We start from the raw sequence: 21,183 nt of genomic DNA, 5'->3' as shown, positions 1-21,183 counted from the left end.
TATATTAATATTTATTAGTTGAAAGCAAAAGATAACCAACCACCCATTAAAAGTAAACCACCAATTGGTGTGATTCTACCAAACCAAGGTTTGTTTTTAAGTGAGATGTAATATAATGAGCCAGAGAATAAAGTAATACCAGCTAAAAATAATCCACCTGTAAGAGTTGAGTTGCTTGAAAATGGAACTAAAAACAATGCCATTGAATGAAGGATGTGATATTTTGAACCAATTCTGAATTGTTCTACTCTTTTTGCATCTTCAATTTTTTTTGGGAGTCCATGAGAACTATAAGCATCAAGACCTACTGCAATACAGGTTAAGATACCACCAATTCTCCACCATATTTGTGATTGTTCGAATGATAACATCTTTTAATAAATTATTTAATATAAAATAAAATAAACAAAATAAAAATAAAAAAAAAAAATAAAAAAAAGAAATTTTTAAATTATCTAAATTTTTTTTTTTTTAATTTTTTTATTTTTTATTTTTTTATTAAACCATTTATTTAATCATATTTAATTTAAATAGATATAGCATTGAATGGTTTTAGTTTATATTTATTAAATTTTAAGGATATTTCATTTTTTTTAAGTTTTTAATTTTATTTTAAAGTATCTTTTTTTTTAGTTTTTTTTTATTAGTTTTTTTTTTTTTTTTTTTTTTTTTTTTTTTTTTTTTTTTGAAATTTTAAAATTTTTTTTAATTTTTTTTCTTTATCCCATCAAAAGAATTGAATTAAATTTAATTATATTCAATCTTAATAAGATATAGGAAAAAATGATTAAGACATTAGCTTCAATCAAACAACAAATCGAAAAAATCAATGAACGTATGTAGATCAATTTTAGATCGAGCATTAATCAAAAAAAAATTCAAATTGGCTAACTAATAATTATTTAAATTGTAGATGATAAGGAAACTGGTTACAACATCACAATAAATGATTTTAAAAAATCACTCGATTTATTCGATGGTTTAAAAAAACTTCAACAAACTTTAACTACTCAAAAACAAAAAACAGGTAAACAAATAGCTGTTAAACAAGAGACTGATCAACAATTAGTTTCAAACTTTATGGAATGGTTAAAAAATAGTGGTTTTGATGAAACCAAATCAAAAGTTAAAATTGGTAGAAATCTTGCAGAAGGTTCAGGTTTAGTTTCAACATGTGATATTAAAGAGGGTGAAGAGTTTCTCGAAATACCAGAAAAATTATTTATTGACATCATGACAGCTTTAAAATCATTTGGCCAATCAGGATATGATATTTTATTACGTGATAATCTTATTAGAAGAGTACCAAATTTAGTTTTGGCTCTTTATTTAATTAAAGAATCAACAAATCCAGATTCATCTATCGCACCATATCTTAAAGTTTTACCAAAAACATACTCCACCATTGGTTATTGGGGCATAGAGGATTTTAAGCAATTGGAAGGTTCACCAGTTTTCCAAACTGCAGTTAATTATACTCGTGGCTCAATGCGTCAATATTGTTATTTCTATCAATTATTCGATAATAATCCAGGTATTCTCCAAACCTCAAATTTCACCTATGAAGCTTTTATTTGGGCTGTTGCAACTGTTCAAAGTCGTCAAAATCCAGTCGGTGGAGGTCAAGAAATGGCACTTATTCCATTTTGGGACTTTTGCAATCATTCTTCACATGGTGGCAAAATTACAACTTTTATCGATCCAGTTAAACATGTATTAACCTGCTCTGCTGCTAAAAGCTATAAAAAGGGTGAACAAGTTTATATGTATTACGGTCCACGTCCAAATTCCCAATTTTACTTATTCCAAGGCTTCTCATTAAAAACCAACTTAAATGATGACTATTCATTTGATATGGATTTAGATAATGAAGACGATCGTGATATCGCTCATGACAAGATTCATATCCTTGAAGAAAGATGTGGTTTAAGAGTTGGTCAAACAGTTTCACTCTCACAAAATCCATCATCCGAAAAATTACCAGCTGAAATTATCCCATTCTATCGTATTGCCGCTTTATCACCAGAAGAAACTAAAAAATTAGCTCCACCACAAGAAGAAGGTCACCATCACCACCATCAAGGTCCAATGGATATGAAACCAGAGGCATTCAATATTATCAGTGAGGAAAATGAAAAGAAAGCTTTTAAATTACTTTTGGATTCATTAAAAGCTAGATTATCAGGCTATCCAACCACTTTAGCTCAAGACGAACAAGAAATGAAAAATAACCCAACAACTCAAAGAAGATATGTCTTATACATTTTAATCAATGAAAAGAAAATTTTAGAAAGAAACATCAAGTATGTCGAACAATTAATCGAAAAGGGTGTTATGAATGCAGAATTAAAGAAAATCGAGTTTTCCGAAGAAGAATCATGCGGTGACGATCATGGTGATCACGGTCATAGTCATGCTGGTGGTCATAATCATAGCCATGGTGGTCACGGTCATAGCCATGGTGGTCATGGTCATAAACACTAAAAAGAAAACTCTGTTGTATAAAAAATATATAATAAAAATATTTATATAATAAAAAAAAAAAAAGTTTTTGATATTTAGTTTTTGTAAGTTTAATTTGTTTATTATTTTTTATACATATATTTAAATATTATAATATTATTAAGAAAGTGAATAAATTTAATTTTTTTTTTTTTTTTTTCATTATTACAACAAATTAAATAAAAAGATTAAAAAAATTAAAGAAAGAAAAAAATATCCTAAAATTTATATTATTAATTATTATTACTATTGTTATTATTTCTATTATTATTGTTATCTATTTAAATTAATTATTATTATTATTTTTTTATGGTGAATAGCCTTTGCTTTGGAGGAATTTTGTGGCTTCTTCAATTAAATCACAATCGACCTTATCGATTGTTTGGACATAATGTTTAGCTTCATCAACTTCACTATCTTTGAAACCAAATAATTTTAAAGTGTTTACAACCTCGATGATGAGCTCATCTTTTCTGGAAAGGAAATCACCAGAAAGGAAAATTGATTCTCCTTCTTTAGACATTATTCTATCCCAAATGATATTGCTTTCTCTTTCATAGCCAACATCTGAAACTAAAATGTGAAGATATCCATCGTGTTTGGTCATTGTGGCAAAATGGTTGTTTCTAAAAAATACACAAAGTTCATCTTCTTTTAAATTCTCTTGAATCAAATGTAAACCGTGCTCGGTTAATTGATTGCTATTGGCAAAGTCGTTGACTAATTATAAAATAATATTGATATATTAGTTAAAAGATTTATAGGTATTGATAAATAATAATAATAATTACCTTTTTGTTGAGTGTCTACTTTAGCATTTGGAAAGCTTTGCTCGAAAGATACAATTTTTGGAGCCAAGTCATTGTAGCTCAATGATCCAATGATTTGCTTTATATCTAATTGCTCTGGGTCAGGGATCCAGCCATGAACGAGTTTGATATTTAAATAATCAAAAATTTGACATGGTTCAGTTTTTTCGAAACCTGAAATATTATCGAAATAAATATTTACAATTAAACCTTTTTCTAAAGTTGGTAAAACATTTTTATCATAATCATCTAAAATATCCAAAACATCTTGATTCTAAAGTAATAAATAAAAGAAAATTAGTGTTTTTTTTTTTTTTTTTTAAAAAAATTATATTGTTAAACCTACACCTTCATATAAATTCTTTGCATATTTCATAATTAAATCCCCTAGTTTCTTGAGGGTGACATATTGAAGATCACTGTCAATATGAATTTTTCGTTGGAGCAATAAAACATTTGCAATTGAAATTAATGGGCAAGGTCCATTTTCATTTTGGAGAATAATGGAGACCTCCTTTTTAAGATAGCTAATTCTTTTTACTCTATATCTATTTTCTAGTGGCTGAGTATACAAAAAAAATTTTTAATTTTTTAATTTTTATAAAAATTAAAAATTTAATTTATTTTTTTCATGTTTTTTTTTTTTTTTGAAATAAAAATATAGGAATTTAATTAATATATGATATGATAGGAATATAAAAAATATAAAATAAAACTTACACCAATGGGTGGTTCATCATCAATTAATTGAACATTTAATTTTAATACCAATGATTCATAATCTTTTCCATTGTCCCAAAATGATGCACCTTCATCACCTTCAATGTGGAACCATAAGTTATTTTGATAAACTCCAATAACTAAATAATAATTAATAAATGGTTAGTAACAATAAAATAAACAAATCCTATAATTTGTTATATTGTATGATTTACCTGTACCAACACCTTTTGGTGTCATTACTCTTGAGCCTGCGAAAAAACCATATTTTTCACATGATTGTCTTGATACATCAAAATCTATTAATGTACCATCTTTGGTTTTATATTGAAAAATATCTGCCATGTTAACACTTGAATATATTGTAATTTGGATTAATGTGCAATGTTGTATTTAAATTAAAATATAACTGCTTGTGATAAAAAAAAAAAAAAAAAAAAGAATATAAAAAATTATTGTCTGTAAGTTAAGTTATTGTAAAATACAGCAATAAAAAAAAAGAAAAAAATTAAATGAAATATATATATATATACAGATTTAATCTAATAAGCTGAAAAGAACTTTTTTGTTTATTAAACTAATATATATAATTTATATAGAACGAATAAGAAAAAAAAATAAAAAAAAAAAAAAAGAAAAAATTTTTAAGTTAAAAAATAAATAAATTAAAAAAAAAAAAAAAAAAATATTTAAAAAATAATTTTAAAAATAATTTAAAAAATAATTTAAAAAATAATTTAAAATAATATTTTAAAAAAAAAAATTTTATAAAAATGATATTAAATGAATTTATTTAATTTTCTATTTTTATATAATATTAATAAAATTTGAGGATTTCATAACAATTTTGGTTTGAGTCTTTCTTTTAAAAATGATGTTGAATGATTTATTTTTGATTGATGCTTTATTATTATTTTTATTTATTTTTTGTTTTTATACTAATTATATTAATTTAATTATTTTTATTTTTATTTGATTTTTATTTGATTTTTTTATTTGATTTAATTATTTTTATGATTTTTGTTTTTATTATTTTGGGGTAATTACATTTAAAATATTATTAACATTACCATGTTCATCTGTAAGAATTGGTTTTTGTGGGTCATACTCCCAATTACCATCGATAACAAACTTATACTCGTACCTACCAGGAGCCAAGCGAACAATAACTGATCTAATAGCGACCGCATTTTCACTAATGCTATCTGAGCATTTCTCTTCGATTCTCGACAACTCGATCGTTTGAGGCGGGGTACTCAATTGAGGGTCATAGGATAAAAGTATTCTTTTATCCCAGTTTAAAAATGACCCTGTTAATTGAATAACATGACCACTATATGGCCATGTAAAAGTAATGGGTACCAAAACTTCGGCTTCTTGTTTCATATTATTACTATTATTAATAATAATATTACTGTTGTTACTATTGTTGATATTATTTGCCAAAGTTGAGTCGTTATCAATTTCATTGGAATTATTATTATTACCACTATTAATAATATTATTATTCATATTACTATTAATGTTGATATTATTTGTATTGTTATTACTATTACCATTGTTATTATTATTATTTATATTGTTTGTATTAATATCTTTTTCGTTAGAGTTTGGTAAACTATCTTGATTATTCCCAATAACTAAGCTATTTGAAATACCAATATTACCTAAACCATCTTTGCTATTATTGTTTGTATTATTACTACTATTATTATTTGGATTATTGTTATTTGAATTATTATTATTTACATTACTATTGCTATTACTTGCTATATTGTTTGCACTATTTATATTATTATCATTAATTCCTCCTGCAATATTATTAGTGATATTACTAGTAGTATTACCAGAGATATTATTAGTGCTTGGGCCAGTTGAGGCAGTTATTGGTGATGATGTTGATGCTGATGCTGATGTAATGCCATTATTGTTATTTATGGATGTTGATGAAGCTGCAGTTGCATCATTATCAGCGGAAACATTTGAATTATCACCATCATTGGCACTGACTTCGGATGTAGAATTTATTTCACCAACAAAAACCTCCATATTACTAAATACATTACAATTCTTATAAGTCAATAGTTTCTTTTTAAATGCTAATTCAACCATAGAGGTAATTACTGCTAATGGCATCTCTCTAATTTCATTTGGACCTGATTCTTTTAAAAATGTTGCGAATCCATATCTTCCATTCTAATTTAAATAAAATATTATTAGTATTATAATCAAAAAAAAATAAAAAAAAATAAATAAAAACTTGCTTACTCTTGAAATTGGGTGTGATGATTTTAAGAACTCTTCAAGTTGTTTCCAAGTATGTGGTAAAAAGAAATCTGGATTTGGATCAGATGGGTCGATACCTTCGAATCTTCCAGATGGTGGATACATTACACGATGTGGTTTTTCTCCGTCAATAATAAATGAACACGAAATTGCAATTGGTAAGATAATAAGATCGAAACTATAGCATGGATAGCCTAGTGTTTTCATTCTTTTTAAAATTTGTGATTCTGTAGGTCTAAAATAATCTTTTTTTAAGCTTTCTAAAGTCTTTAAGAGATGATTTAATATCTTTTTAGATCCAGGCGAAACATCAATTGCAACTCTGCCATCTAATGAATAAACTGGAAATGCCCATCTAAAAATTAAATATTAAGATTGTTGTTAGTAATAAGTATGAGTCGTAAAGAAAGAAAAAAATTAAATTTATCAGTATACTTACAAAATTTGTCTTATTTCTTTTACAACAATTAAACCAAGTGCTTGAGCATCAGATAAATAGTTATTTAATTTTGTGTATCCAATTTTGCTAATTAAAGAGTAGGGTAATTTGATACCAATTTCTGAAAATGTTAATTTTCGATGTTCACTATTATCTAAAAGTTCTAAAAGAGGTTGGAACTTGGAAAGAGTATCTTTGAGAAAAATTGAATTGCTACCCAATGGAATGTTTTCAAATAAAGTGCTAAAATCTGTAATTGGGCCACCAACGGTTGATCTTGGAGATGTTGCTGGGCTTGAGTTTGTTGGTGATACAACCTTTCCTTTATTGACTTTTTTCTTTTTCTTTATTATATTTGGTGAATTATTGTTATTGTTATTGCTATTGTTATTGCTATTGTTATTATTGTTATTATTATTATTAATACTATTAATTTTATTATTATTAATATTATTATTGTTATTGTTATTGTTCTTTCCATTGCCACACACCAAAGTACTATTTAAATAATTATATATTACATTATTATTCTTTAACACACTACCACTACTAATTTTTACAGAATTGTTATTACTATTATTATTTATATTATTTGTATTAGAAATAATATTACTAGCTAGATCAATATGATTAATTTCGCCAACTATTGAGTTTGAATGATTTAAAGGGGGTGAGAAATTACTATTGTTATTTGTGGCTTCATATTCTTCTTCATTATAGACAACAATGGTATCAATTGTTTCTTTTGAAATATCTATTCTTTCATCTGGATATAAATATTCATTTGCGTAGTTTGCCTCATTTTCAGGATTGCTAATTGTATTATTGTTTGTGGTTGTAGTGGTTGTATTTAAAAATGATATTTCTGATTCTAATTCAAAATTATCTTCTTTATAGAATGAGTTTTGATCTTCTTCATTACCAAATGAATCTACTGTTAGATCATTATCATTATCAGCCATTTCACCTTCATACTCGGACTGATTTTCAAAATCAGAACTATGTTTTGAATTTGGTGACGCACCTACAACTGGAGGACTACTGTCTTTTTCCTTACTACCACCACTACTATTTTTTTCAATTGTTGTGAATTCATTTGATGATCCCAATTGTTCAGTTGAATCACTTGTTTGCTGTGTTTGTGTTGTATTTGTAGTTGTTCCTTGTGATTGTTGCGCTGGTTGAACCTTTTCTTTTTCTTTTTCTTTTTCCTTTTCTTTTTCTTTTTCTTTTTCCTTCTCCTTCTCCTTCTCCTTTTCTTTTTCTTTTTCCTTTTCTTGTTGTGATGAAGAAGGTGCAGTTTCTTTTATTTGAGAAATTTGTGACTCTGAATTTGCTCTTGAATGATGGGAAGTGTAAGAAACATCACGTAACTGTTGTTGTTGAATACTTTGTTGAGGTGGTGTCTGATGTTGTTGGTTTTGTGTAGCTTTAATAGGGCTGTTGTTTGTATTATTTTGAGATCTTGATAAAAATACTCTTTGTTGTTGTTGTAGTTGTGATTGCTGATACTGTTGTTGGTGATTTTGTTGTTGATTATTTTGTTGCTGGTTATTTTGTGGATGATATTGTTGATTATAATGTTGTGGTTGTTGATGTTGTTGGTGTTGTTGACTATATTGTTGGTGTTGTTGGCTATATTGTTGATGTTGACTATAGTGTTGATTGTATTGTTGCTGACTATATTGAATGTGTTGTTGTTGTTGTTGCTGTTGTTGTTGTTGTTGATATGCTATTTGTTGCTGTTGTTGTTGTTGCTGTTGTGATTGATTAATTTGACTGAGTGGTGGTGAGCTTGGTGCTTTAATTGTTCCCTTTAATAAAGATATCCATTCATAAGAAGCAGTAGCGGAATATTTTAAAACATCGGAGGCATGGGTAGAATGAATTAAAAAAACTTGATATCTTCTAAAAGTTAAAGTATTTAAAACATTTGAAAAATCCCTATCACCGGAAATCAATACTATACAATGAGGTGGTTTGTTATCAATTACTAACTTTAAAATTTCTACAAGAATAGCAATATCTGAGGCATTTGATTTGTTTCTAGTAACATCATGTAAAAGAACTCCACATTCTTGAAGATTTGATCTTAGCTCATCCCTAATTAATTTTAAATTTGCAAACGCCGAAATATTCTTTAAAACTCCACGTTGTAATGCAAACGATCTAATAGCATTGACAACATGAATACCCTTTAAGTTTGATGGTACTGCACAATTTTCTAAATCCCAAAATACATTGACAGGTAAATCTGGTTGCATAGTTGTTATTGTGTGCGTTGATGTTGGATTATTGTTATTGTTATTATTATTATTATTATTGTTGTTACTATTACCACCACCACTTCTTTTTTCTCTTGTGTTACAACTATTATTTGTTTCAAACATATAAATAAAATTTATTTATTTAAATTTTTAATTTTGTTTTTTTATTATTATATTAAAAAAAATAAATATAAAAAATAAACAAAACTAAATAACAAAAAAAACAAAAAAAAACAAAACTAAATAACAAAATAAAACTATTATTGATAATAAGATTTTACTTTTGCTATTATTTTTTATTATAATGAAAGTGTACAGAAAATAAATAATTAATATGTAAAAAAAATGAAAGTGGGTTAAATGAAAAAAAAAAAAAAAAAATTAAAAAAAAAAAAAAATAAATAATTTTTATTTTTTTTTTATTTTTTTTAATTATTTTTTTATATACACAAATTTTTCTTATTCTATTTGTTCTTTAAAAGTCAACAAAAACATTTAAAAGGAATACAATTAATAACTAAAAAAAAATAAAGTTAAAAAAAAAAAACGAGGAGTTAAAGAAAAAAAATAAAAATAAAATAAAAAAAAGGAAAAAAATTATTATTGATTTTTTTATTATTTTTTTTTTTTTTTAAATTAATTGATTGCATCTGCAAAATTCATTCTAAAAATATAAATAAATGTAAAATTAGTAAAATGGTTAATTATTTATTATTATTATTATTATTATTATTTATTTATTATTATTATTATTATATTAAAATACATACGGCATTTCATCAATTTGAGTGGAATAAAATTGTTCAATATCTCTAAGAATTCTAATATCTGAATTTTTAACAAAATTAATAGCAACACCTTTACGACCAAATCTACCTGATCTACCAATACGATGAAGATAATTTTCACGATCAATTGGTAAATCATAATTTATAACTAATGAAACTTGTTGAACATCGATACCACGAGCTAAAATATCTGTAGTAATTAAAACACGGCTATAAATAAAAATAAAATTAGTATTAGTATTATTATAATTTTTATTATTATTATTATTATTATCTAATAATTATTATCTAATAATTATTTACTTTTCACCAGATCTAAATGATTTAATAATTTCTTCTCTTTCTTTTTGAACCATATCACCATGCATTGAGGCAACTGTGAAATTTGCCTCTCTCATTTTTTCTGTTAATTGATCTACCTTCTTTTTAGTGTTACAAAAAATTACAGCTTGAGTAATTGTTAAACTATCATAAATATCGCAAAGTGTACCAAATTTCCATTCTTCTTTTTCTACAGAGACAAAAAATTGCTTAATACCATCTAAAGTAAGTTCATCACGCTTTAAAAGAATACGAACTGGTTTTGACATGAATTTTTCGGTCATAGTAACAACATCTTGAGTGAGAGTAGCTGAAACCAAAACAATTTGAGTTGCTTCTGGAAGATATCTATATACATCGTTAATTTGTTGTTGGAAACCTAAAGATAACATTTCATCGGCTTCATCCAAAATCATCATTTTAATATGACGTGTAGAGAGTGATTTACGGGTAATCATATCCAAAACACGACCTGGAGTACCTGATACAATATGTACACCTGTTTCTAATTTCTTTATATCGTCGCTCATATTTTTACCACCAACACATGCATGTACTTGAACGTTCATATACTCTGATAATGCTAATGCTACTTTTTGAATTTGTTGAGCCAACTCTCTAGTTGGTGATAAAATTAATGCTTGTGGTGAACGTACATTAACATCAATACATTGTAATGCACCAATTGAAAATGTTGCTGTTTTACCTGTACCTGATTGTGCTTGTGCAATTGTATCTCTTCCTTTAATAATTGGTACAATCGCTCTCTGTTGAATTGCTGATGGTTTTTCAAAACCATAATTATATATACCTCTTAATAACTCTTCACCCAAACCCATTGACTCGAATGTTGGTTTGACTTCGACCTCTGTTGCAGTAACTGGTATTATATTTTAAAATTTCAGATATTAATATATTCATTATTTTACAATTAATTATTATTAATTACTACCTATACTTACAAGTAGATGGTGGTGGTTGTTTAGTTGATTTACTTGTCATTTTTATTATTTATAATTTTAAAATATATAAAAAAATAGTAAAAGTTTATTTATAACTAAAAATTAATTTAATAATCGAAAAAAAAAAAAATAAAAAAAATAAAAACAAAATAAAAAAAATTAAAAAAAAAAAAAAAAAAAATTTTAAAAAATATTTAAAATTTTTTTTTATTTAAATAAATATTCACAAATAGGATTATCTATAACCAAGAAATTACATTAAAAGAATAAATAAAAGGCAACTAAATAGGGGAATAGTTTGCTTTTTATTTAAGTATTGCATATACCCCTAAATTATAATAAAAGATTTAAATAATAAATATATAATCTTTCAAAAAAAAATAAATAAAAACACCCATTTGCACGAAAAGGTGGTATTAATAATGCAAATCTAAATTTACAGTATATTCCAAATTTAAAATAAAGTTTTTCAATACAAAAAACGATTTTTTAATTTTTTTTTTTTTTTCTAAATTTTATTTTTTTTTTTTTTTTTTTAATTTTTAATTTTTTAATTTTTTTATTTTTTATTTTTTATTTTTCTAATTATTTAGCTTTTAGTTTTATATATATTTATTTGTAGGGTTTCAATACAGGCAATATATATATAAAATAAATACATATACAAATCAGAATGAGTGGATGCCAATTTCATCAACCATATGTAAATAACAACGAAAATGAAAAGAAGACAATTGCAGAATCTATTGAAAAAGCAACTTTAATGGATCCGTATGTTTTTATTTCATATCTTTCATTTTTATTATTTTCGCAAAATTTTAATAGTTTTTAAAAATATAATAATAATAGAGCATTAGATGCACATAAAGCTCAAAAGGGTGTTTATTATGGTTCCTATTTAAAGTTAAATGAATTATTAGGTATTCAAAATTTAGAAAGTGTTAAAGCAGGACAACCAGCACACGAAGAGATGTTATTTATAATTATTCATCAAACTTACGAATTATGGTTCAAACAAATCATTCACGAAATTGATTCAATTCGTAACATTATGTCAACCCCACCAACACCAGAACGTTTAAACGGCGTTATTGTCAATCGTCTTCAAAGAGTCACAGAGATTCAAAAACTTTTAGTCGATCAAATTAGCATTTTAGAAACAATGACATCAGTTGACTTTTTAGAGTTTCGTAATCTTTTAGTACCAGCAAGTGGTTTCCAATCAGTACAATTCCGTATGATTGAAAACAAATTAGGTATCTTACCACAAACTCGTGTTCAATATCAACAACATCACTACTCTAGCTTCTTTAACGAAGATGATCGTAAAAAATTATCCGACACTGAAAACGAAACTTCATTACTTCAATTGGTAATTCAATGGCTCGAACGTAATCCATTCCTCTACAATAAAGGTTATGATTTTTGGAGCTCCTACAAAAGTGCAGTCGATAAAATTCTCGAAAACGATTTAGCTAGAATTCAATCCAACACTGAATTAACCCAAGATATGAAAGATCAATCAACCAAAGAAGCTCAAAAGAACATGGAATCTTTTTCAACCCTTTTTGATGAAAAAACATACAACTCCAAATTAGAAAAAGGAGAGGTTAGATTAAGTTACAAGTAAGCATCACAGGGTTAACAGTTCAGTTCAGTTCAACTACCATTATTTTTTACTAATTACTATTAATTTCTTATTTTTATTTTAGAGCTTTACAATCAGCAATTTTAATATTTTTATATAAAGATGAACCAATTTTCCACACACCATTCCTCATTTTAAATCTTTTAACAGAAATTGATGAACAATTAACTTTATGGAGATTCCGTCACACAATGATGGTCCAAAGAATTATTGGTGCCAAAATAGGAACTGGTGGTTCATCCGGTTATCATTATCTTCGTACCACCGTTGGTGATAGATACAAAATTTTCCTCGATTTATTCAACATTTCAAGTTATTTAATTCCAAAAAATACTCTTCCACAACTCCCATCAGTTGTCAAAGAACAAATGGATTTCGCTTGGTCAACTTTATAATTTCATTAATTTAAATTAAAACAAATAAATAAATAAATAAATAAAAAATAAACTAATTTTTAAAAATATTAAGATTAATTTATTAAAAAAAAAAAAAAAAAGAAAGGGATATAGAAAAATTTTGTAGTTGTCATTAAAATGCATAAATAAAATAAATACACACTGTTTTTTTTCTTTATGAATATATATAAATAGTTTTTTTAAAATTTTTATTCGGATTTAACATTGTTATTTAATTTAAAAACTGAGTCTTTTGGGTTTAAGAATGGACCTCTTGATGGTTTCCATGAACCACCTGGAGTAAACTTTCTTCTTATAATACCTTCTGAAATTAATTGTCTAATACCTTCTCCTGTAATTATACAAATTATTATTATTATTATTTCATTGATTGATTTTATTGATTTTATTATTTTATTGTTTAAAATAAAAATTAAAATATTGTTAGTATTATTTTTATTATTTTTTTATTGCTATCAAAACCAGTATCATCTCCATTGAAACAACTTGATCAACTATCCATTTATTTTATTATTATTTTCATTTGATCACTTGCATATGATTTTAAATACTGTAAATTAATTGTGAAATTTGATGAATTATAGTTTTGATGTGGAAAATGATACTAGAAATTGATACCAATTATCGGTTGATTTTTTTTTTACATACTTGTTTTGGTTTCTCTAATTTTTTCCATTTGAGTTGGGTCGAGCCATACTTTCTTAGCACCAACCTTTAAATATCTCATAGCTAAATCTTTAATGTTACCACGAACCATTTTATATCGTTTTTTTTATTTATAAATATATTACAGAAAAGGTGAAAAAAAAAAAAATGATTATATAGAAAATATATTATATAAAATGATGAAATATGAAACGAAAAAAAAATTATAAAAAAATTTTTGAAAAAAAAAAATAAAAATTTTAAAAAAAAAAAAAAAAAAAAAATTAAATATTTAAAAAAACTAATATTATTTCTTATGAATTACATTTATGGACCCATAAAAGATTTAGCTTTTGCTTAAATACTCTTTAGATTTTATTCTATTGTTTGTTTATATTAGGTGATTATTTTTATCATAAACCAACAATAATATAAAATAATATTAAAAAGTAATTAATATTTTTTTTACATTTTAAAAAATGAAAATAAAAATAAAATAAAATAAAAAAGAACACACACCCCGCATAAACACAAGCATAAAATAGATATATTATTAATATATTTAAAAAGGTGTTAGAAATAAACGAACAGTAAAACTAAAAGAACAATATTAGCAATTTAATTGAAATTTTATTTTTTTTTATTTTTTTTTAATTTTTTTTTTTAAAAAAAAATTTTTTATTTTTTTTTTTTTATTTTTTTTTTTTCTTAAAATAAAATTTTTTTAGTTTTTTTTTTTCACCTTTATTTTATTTTTTTTAATTATAATTAAATAACACTAAAAAAACTATTTTTAAATATCCATTTTTTTTTTTTTTTTTTTTTTAAATATTATAATAATTTTAATAAACGATAAAAAATGGCTAAAGTAGGTGAAGGTGACCCACGTTGGATTGTCGAAAATAGAACAGATGGTCACAATGTCAACGGTTGGCATTGGTCCGAAAAAGATTGTTTACCATGGGCTAAACAAATGTTCAATAAATTATTCGAAAAGAAAGTTTTTGTTGAAAATGGAGACTATGTTATTTCAATTAGTGGCACTCCAACTGTTGGCGGTGAATGTACAGCAAATAATAGAAAAGGAAAAACTATCTTCCTCTACGAATTAGATGTAAAATTAAAATGGGAATGCAAGTTTAAACCAAAACCAGCTTTAGATAGTAATGGTAAAGAAGAGGTTGAGCCATCTCCAATGACCACTTTTAATGGTGAATTCACCGTACCATATATTGCCGACGAAAATGGTGATGAAGCTCCATTAGTTAAATTTTCAATAATTACACCAACCACTAGCGATAATAAAAAAACCATCGACCAAATTTCTTCACAAATCAAATCTGTAGGTGTACCAATTGTACAAAAAACTTGTCAAGAATTTGTTTCACTTTTAAAGAAAGGTAATTTATCCATTATTTTAATTTACATTGCCCAATTTATATTTATTAACTAATAAAAATTATTTAGAATTTGTAACTAAAAAACAAACAGAAACAGAAACATCAACACCAGCAAAAGTCACTTCATCAACTACTATTAATAAAGAACCAGTTGCTGCTAAAAAACCAGAACCTGTTAAAAAGTCCAATACTAAAACTTTAACTATTAAAGAAGAGTTCCAATGCTCACCAATGGATGCTTTTGATGCTTTTGTCAACGAAGGTAAACTCAGAGCTTACACTCAAAGCGATTGTGTATTTGAAAATAAAGAAGGTGGTAAATTCTCATTATATGGCGGCAGCATTACAGGTATCAATAAAACTCTTTCACCAGGTTCAAAAATTGTTCAAACTTGGAGACTCAATACTTGGGACAGCGGTGTTGAATCACTTGTTACTATTAACTTTTCAGTAGACGGCAAGCCACTTACCAATGTTGAAATCGTCCAAACTGGTATTCCAATTGATGAGTTTGAAAAGACTGAAGAGGGTTGGAGAAGAAATATTTTAGAAAGAATTAAATTAACTTTTGGTTATGGTTCAAAGATTTATTAAAAAAAAAAAGAAAAAAAAAAAAACAAATCGTGGTTATAGTTTAATTTGGAGAAACAACAACAAAACATATATTTAAAAAGAAATCTTTATTCTTATTGTTGTTTTTTTTATTTTAAAGTATACACGATGTATCCTCAATCTTTTTTTTTTTTTTTTTTAAAGTTTATATTTTTTTTATTTTATATTTAATAAATAAATAAATAAAAACCATTTTTTTATTATCTAAAATATACCCTTTTTTTTTTTTTTTTTTATAATATATATAAATATATAAATTATTTATTTTTTATTTAAAATTAATTTTATTATTTTTTAATATTACTTTTTTGGTACAAAATTTTTTGGTTCAAGTAGTATTGATTGTTCATAAAGTTCATCTTCAAATTTCTTTTTATCATTTACAGAGGGTAGTTCACATAGGAAACTTAAAACTGAGTTCTTGGGTTTGATTGTATAGCCTTGTTGTTGATATTGTTGAATTTCTAAAATTGTATTGTAAATTAAATCTCTTTTTTTAAAATTGATTAAACCTTTGATTTCGTCTTGGTTTCCATCTTCTATGAATGTTAAATCTGTTAAATAGATACCAAGATATGGAATCAATGGTGGACATGTTGAATGAATTAAATCCCTGTAGGTTTTATGGGATTTTTTAGTCTCTATGAAAGAACAAAGCAAGTCGAATTTCTTTTGATACTGTTTTGCTATAAGGGATTTGGTGTAGTTTAGACGATAGACAGCGGTTGTATTTAACCCAGATAGACCTGCTATTAGACCATTAAAATTTGAGAGTTTGTAAAGGGCATAGCATATTTTAATCATTTTTAACATCATTTTTGAACGGGTTTTAACATCATTTTCCCTAAGAATAGCCCATGAAACGAATGAGCTAAAGTTGTTGAAACGGTTTACCATGTTTACAATATTTGGTGTATTGATTTTTTGTTCTGGTTTGGACCATGCCTGATTTAATAATTCGATTTCTTCAATAGATTTATAAGAGTCGAAATCCAAAAGAGTTAATTGTTCTGCTATATCGTTTGAGCTTAATGAGAAAATATACTCGGATGTATATTTTTTCCAAAATATCTTTTGTTTAGGAACTACTACGGCTGGTACAACTAATCTTTCAGGTGACTTGGTGTTGTTAAATTTCTTTAAGATTAAATCGCTTAATTGACCATGACCATTCTTTCTTGTTGCATTTAGAAATGATGTTAGGGTTTTTAAAATCTCTTTATGAAAGTCCGCTGGGTATTGTTCGATCCATAGTCTGAGTACATTCAAAACACGTAGTTGAATTGGCGTTTGAATCTTTTGTATGAAAATATGTGGTGTTATATTTCTTAGGTTGGGGGTAAAGTAACGTTGAATTAATTTAGATAAAAAAATTTCGGCAGTTGTAAAAGATCGATAGGTGGTAATAAAAGTTTTGGCAAATTTTAATTCGGTATGTGTTTCACTTGTTAGTTTTAGTATTAATTGATTAAGTGAAGCATGTTTAATTGTTTTATAGTTTTTATCTTCGGAGTTGGTATTGTTTATATAATGGACATTAATAAATTCCTTTTCTTCTTCAATCCAAATACTGGTATCAACAGTTTTCTTTGTTAAATTTGGAAATACCTCTATAACATTATCTATTGCAGTTTGTAGTTGATTCTCTTCAAAAGACGATGTTCTTCCAACAGTAGGTGAAAAATTGCCTGTAGAAAAAGATTTGCCAATTGATTTATGTGGAATTAATCCATTGGCACCATTGGGTATTAATAAATCATTGTTCATTTCTTTATCTTTACCTTCTTTAAGAGAACTTAGCATTTCCATGGTATTACAAAGATCTAGTTGAAAAGTTGGTGTTGATTCTGCACTACCTACAGATGAAGCATTGGCATTACCAGGTTTTGATGGTGATCCAGTGTGGTTAAAAAACATTGATGGTGACATTGCTGATTGATTATTGTTACCACCAATATGATGATAATGGTTTGGTGAGCTTACAATGGATCCAGTAGTTGATTTTCTATTAAATAATGGTGGTGGGTGATGATAGGTGGAGCTAAGAGTTAAATTACTTGTTGTTGTAGTTGTTGTTGTTGTAGATACAGGTACAGGTATAACGATAGGTGGGGGGGTTGGTGCTGGATTGGTTGATATATGGCTTGGTGATTGTGAGTTTAATGGACTTTGGTTTGAAGAAAAGGAATTTGGACTACTGGATGTAATATTTCTTTTTACAAAAGTCATTGGGGAGTCTGTTGATAGAGAGTGAGATAAAAATAAACCACATTTTGGTGAAATACTTTCTGAGGCTGATGATTGTATACTTTGTTGAAGGCATGGACTATAAATATCATTGTTTCCAATACTTTTTGTATATTCTTTTATAAAAAGTTCTAAAATTGTTAAAATTTGATTAATGATTAAAACTAAATCATCTTTTTCATATGAATTGTTTTTACTACTTGTTTCTACTATTATTGGTAAATTATTTAATTCTTTTTCATTATTTATTGTTATAGCTGCAGTTTTATTATTTATTGATTCAAATTCATTCTCAAATACATCATCAGATTCATTTATAATATTTTTTAATGGACTTGGTAGTTTTGGAGTTTTTACTGTAAATTTTGGTGAGAATGTTTGTTGCTTTTCAATTAAATCGTTGTCAAAATATTCTATTAAGGTTGGAAATAATACTAGCGAGGTTAAAAATAGTTTTGTTGAGATATTTGTTAATTCTATCGATCTTTTCTTTGAGTCAATCATATCTAGTGCCTTTATTTGATTATTGAAATCCTTTGAGTTTTTAATTAGCATTACAATAATTTCTAGTGTGACTGCATATGTAGTGTTGGTATATATTGAACAGTTGGTAGAGTTGGTTGTTGGATCTTCAATATATTCGCTTTGATATTTATCTAAAAGTTCATAAAGATTATTTTTTATTTTTTTGCACTGGTCCATAATTTCCAAGTAAACCTCTTGTATTAGTTGTATTTTGAATGATGGTGTTTTGCCCATTTTCTTTAGTGATAGTTTTTTTCCAGTTGGGGTATTGCAGCCACTGTTGCTAAGTGATGTATTATAGTTAAAATTATTATTGGGTGTTGTTGTAGTTGTAGTGGTGGTAGTAGTTGTCGAGTTTGTTGTATTGGTACAGTCTGTATAGTTGCTTGATGTATCGTCGATATTATAATTTCCATTCAAATGATTGTTATTGCTAAAAGTAAGAGCATTTATATTATTAAAGGATGAGTTGCTTGGTGATGAAATCGAAGGAAATGATGATAGGGACGAGTTTAAATTGGATGGTGAATTGCTATCATCAACACTACTAATACTATCGTTGCTATCTGACATGTCATTAACATTGCTATTTATTAATGATAGGTTATTGCTCCAAAAGTGAATTTTTAAATATTTCTTTAATTGTGAAAATAGTTCTATTCTCTTTATGTTGATATCACCTATAAATTAATAATTATTATTAGTATTGGTTTTCCATTATAATCGATTTAATTGTATGTAATGAATAAAAACATACCATGATAATATTCAAACTTTATTTCTTTTAATAAAAATTTAATTGACTTTATTACACTATATTTGATAGATTGGTTAATTAAATTAACCCTTTTTAATAAATATTTACAATGTTTTTCTAATTGAACAATTGATTCTCTAAAATCCTATAATAATAAACAAAAAAATATATTGTTAAAAATCTATTGTAATTGATAATAAAAAAAATGGTAACCAAATATATTAATATTTACATCTAAAGTTGATTTATATTTTCTATCCATTGTTTCACCATTTAATTGATTTGATTTCATTGAATAAATAGATTGTGCTTGTTTTTCTATAGTTGAAATATTTTCTAATAATGATGTTCCCATAAATTCTTCATTTTTGATATATGGCCCCAGTATTGGAAATTTCCCTAAATCTATTTCTTCGATCAAAAAAATATCATTTTCACATTCGACAATTATAATTCCTTTATTTAAATTAAACCATTGTGAACCATTTGATGATAAAATAAATTTATTATTACTATTATTGCTATTGTTATTATTTATATTATGATCCATTTTTCTACCTATTACATTAATTGTACTGTACACTTTTTTTCTTTCATTTTCGAAAATCTAAAAAAAAAAAAACTTTGTATTAATATTTTATTTCTTGTTGTTTTATGCTAAAAAATCGAATTGTATGTATATATACTTTAAAATATAACTTTTTATTATCTTCTATAAAATCGAATAATATGATTTCATTTAATGTTGTAAATTTGTTTTCTTGCCATCCCCAAATAACGACAACCATTTTTGTTTCTTTATTTATATTATTAAAATGGAAATAATTGTTATTCTAATAACATGAAAATAAAAAAAAAAAAAAAAAAAAAATTGAAAGATTTTTTAAAACCTTTTTCTTTTTATTTCTTTCTCTTTTTTATTTTGTATACTAATAAAGTATTTAAAATTTTTATTAATATTATATATACTGATAAGATTTATAAAATTATAAATATAAAATAAATAATTATAAAAAAAAAAATAAAAAAGCAAAGTAGTAATCTAATTTTTTATAAACTATACAATTTTAAAAAAACAATACAAGTTATTTGTTATTATTTTTATTATTTTTATTATTATTATTGTTTAATAAAAAAACACAAGTAAAATAAAATAAAAATAGTAAATAAAAAAAATAAAAATTAAGAAAAAAAAAAAAAATTAAAATTTATTATTATAAATGTAAATTTAAAAAATTAAATATTTTATGTTATTTAAACTATTATATTGTATGTACACTATTATATAATACTATATATCTTTGGTTTGAGTGTGGGTGTGTTTGATGATGATTGTTTTATGTACATATAGGGAAAAAAAATAAAAAATTATTATTATATTAAGTAATTAAATAATAAATAAATAAATAAATAAAATAAATAAAATAAATAAAATAAATAAACAAACAACAAATTATATTATACTTTTATATAGTATATGTATATATTAATATATGAGAATTAGTGAGAATATTTGATTATTAAAAATTAAAATTAAAAAAAAGTGGAAATTAAAATTAAAAAAAAAAGGTGAATAATGATAATGATTTTTATTATATTATTATTTATTAATTTTTTTTTTTTTTTTTTTGATTTTTTAATTATATAAATGATTTTATTATTTTTACAATATGTTTGTTTTATAATAACAATATAAATTGATATTATGATTATATTATATAAAATATTTTTTTATTAAACAAAAAAAAATAAAAATAAAACATATACTAAGTACTATTTATAAAACAAAAAATAAAAATAGAAGTTAATTAATTATTTTAAATTTAAATTATTTTAGTA

General features: G+C 24.9%; 9 protein-coding genes across 9 annotated transcripts; 3 read left to right on the top strand and 6 right to left on the bottom strand.

Moving 5' to 3' along the window:
• Positions 1-14: 14 nt before the first annotated feature.
• On the bottom strand, positions 15-371 carry DICPUDRAFT_82345 (uncharacterized protein; the record flags this gene model as incomplete). The annotated part of the gene is made up of 1 exon (XM_003291635.1): positions 15-371. The coding sequence occupies one exon, from the start codon at positions 369-371 to the stop codon at positions 15-17; it is 357 nt and encodes a 118-aa protein (XP_003291683.1).
• Positions 372-730: 359 nt separating this feature from the next.
• On the top strand, positions 731-2,561 carry DICPUDRAFT_57488 (uncharacterized protein). Its single transcript, XM_003291641.1, has 2 exons — positions 731-835; positions 914-2,561. The coding sequence occupies exons 1-2, from the start codon at positions 784-786 to the stop codon at positions 2,482-2,484; spliced, it is 1,623 nt and encodes a 540-aa protein (XP_003291689.1). The 5' UTR covers positions 731-783; the 3' UTR covers positions 2,485-2,561.
• A 248-nt stretch (positions 2,562-2,809) lies between these two features.
• DICPUDRAFT_82343 (uncharacterized protein) lies at positions 2,810-4,376 on the bottom strand (the record flags this gene model as incomplete). The annotated part of the gene is made up of 5 exons (XM_003291634.1): positions 2,810-3,222; positions 3,294-3,585; positions 3,658-3,873; positions 4,032-4,171; positions 4,247-4,376. The coding sequence occupies 5 exons, from the start codon at positions 4,374-4,376 to the stop codon at positions 2,810-2,812; spliced, it is 1,191 nt and encodes a 396-aa protein (XP_003291682.1).
• Positions 4,377-5,060: 684 nt separating this feature from the next.
• On the bottom strand, positions 5,061-9,321 carry DICPUDRAFT_99095 (uncharacterized protein; the record flags this gene model as incomplete). Its single annotated transcript, XM_003291633.1, has 3 exons — positions 6,757-9,321; positions 6,300-6,672; positions 5,061-6,227 (listed from the first exon to the last, which is right to left on the bottom strand). The coding sequence occupies exons 1-3, from the start codon at positions 9,144-9,146 to the stop codon at positions 5,061-5,063; spliced, it is 3,930 nt and encodes a 1,309-aa protein (XP_003291681.1). The 5' UTR covers positions 9,147-9,321.
• Positions 9,322-9,659: 338 nt separating this feature from the next.
• DICPUDRAFT_156303 (uncharacterized protein) lies at positions 9,660-11,134 on the bottom strand (the record flags this gene model as incomplete). The annotated part of the gene is made up of 4 exons (XM_003291632.1): positions 9,660-9,687; positions 9,794-10,021; positions 10,115-11,012; positions 11,095-11,134. The coding sequence occupies 4 exons, from the start codon at positions 11,132-11,134 to the stop codon at positions 9,660-9,662; spliced, it is 1,194 nt and encodes a 397-aa protein (XP_003291680.1).
• A 633-nt stretch (positions 11,135-11,767) lies between these two features.
• On the top strand, positions 11,768-13,137 carry DICPUDRAFT_89494 (tryptophan 2,3-dioxygenase; the record flags this gene model as incomplete). The annotated part of the gene is made up of 3 exons (XM_003291640.1): positions 11,768-11,865; positions 11,944-12,720; positions 12,807-13,137. The coding sequence occupies 3 exons, from the start codon at positions 11,768-11,770 to the stop codon at positions 13,135-13,137; spliced, it is 1,206 nt and encodes a 401-aa protein (XP_003291688.1).
• Positions 13,138-13,346: 209 nt separating this feature from the next.
• DICPUDRAFT_156301 (uncharacterized protein) lies at positions 13,347-13,915 on the bottom strand (the record flags this gene model as incomplete). Its single annotated transcript, XM_003291631.1, has 2 exons — positions 13,347-13,489; positions 13,807-13,915. 2 exons carry the CDS (start codon positions 13,913-13,915, stop codon positions 13,347-13,349), a joined length of 252 nt encoding a protein of 83 aa, XP_003291679.1.
• Positions 13,916-14,662: 747 nt separating this feature from the next.
• On the top strand, positions 14,663-15,797 carry DICPUDRAFT_156300 (uncharacterized protein; the record flags this gene model as incomplete). The annotated part of the gene is made up of 2 exons (XM_003291639.1): positions 14,663-15,203; positions 15,271-15,797. The coding sequence occupies 2 exons, from the start codon at positions 14,663-14,665 to the stop codon at positions 15,795-15,797; spliced, it is 1,068 nt and encodes a 355-aa protein (XP_003291687.1).
• A 253-nt stretch (positions 15,798-16,050) lies between these two features.
• On the bottom strand, positions 16,051-20,132 carry DICPUDRAFT_99093 (uncharacterized protein; the record flags this gene model as incomplete). The annotated part of the gene is made up of 4 exons (XM_003291630.1): positions 16,051-19,267; positions 19,345-19,489; positions 19,577-19,951; positions 20,031-20,132. The coding sequence occupies 4 exons, from the start codon at positions 20,130-20,132 to the stop codon at positions 16,116-16,118; spliced, it is 3,774 nt and encodes a 1,257-aa protein (XP_003291678.1). The 3' UTR covers positions 16,051-16,115.
• Positions 20,133-21,183: the final 1,051 nt, after the last annotated feature.

The sequence above is a fragment of the Dictyostelium purpureum genome, assembly GCF_000190715.1.
Source record: "Dictyostelium purpureum unplaced genomic scaffold DICPUscaffold_291, whole genome shotgun sequence".
Lineage (NCBI taxonomy): Eukaryota > Evosea > Eumycetozoa > Dictyosteliales > Dictyosteliaceae > Dictyostelium > Dictyostelium purpureum.
Note: the sequence above shows the minus strand (reverse complement) of the source record. Positions and strands in the feature narration are given on the sequence as shown.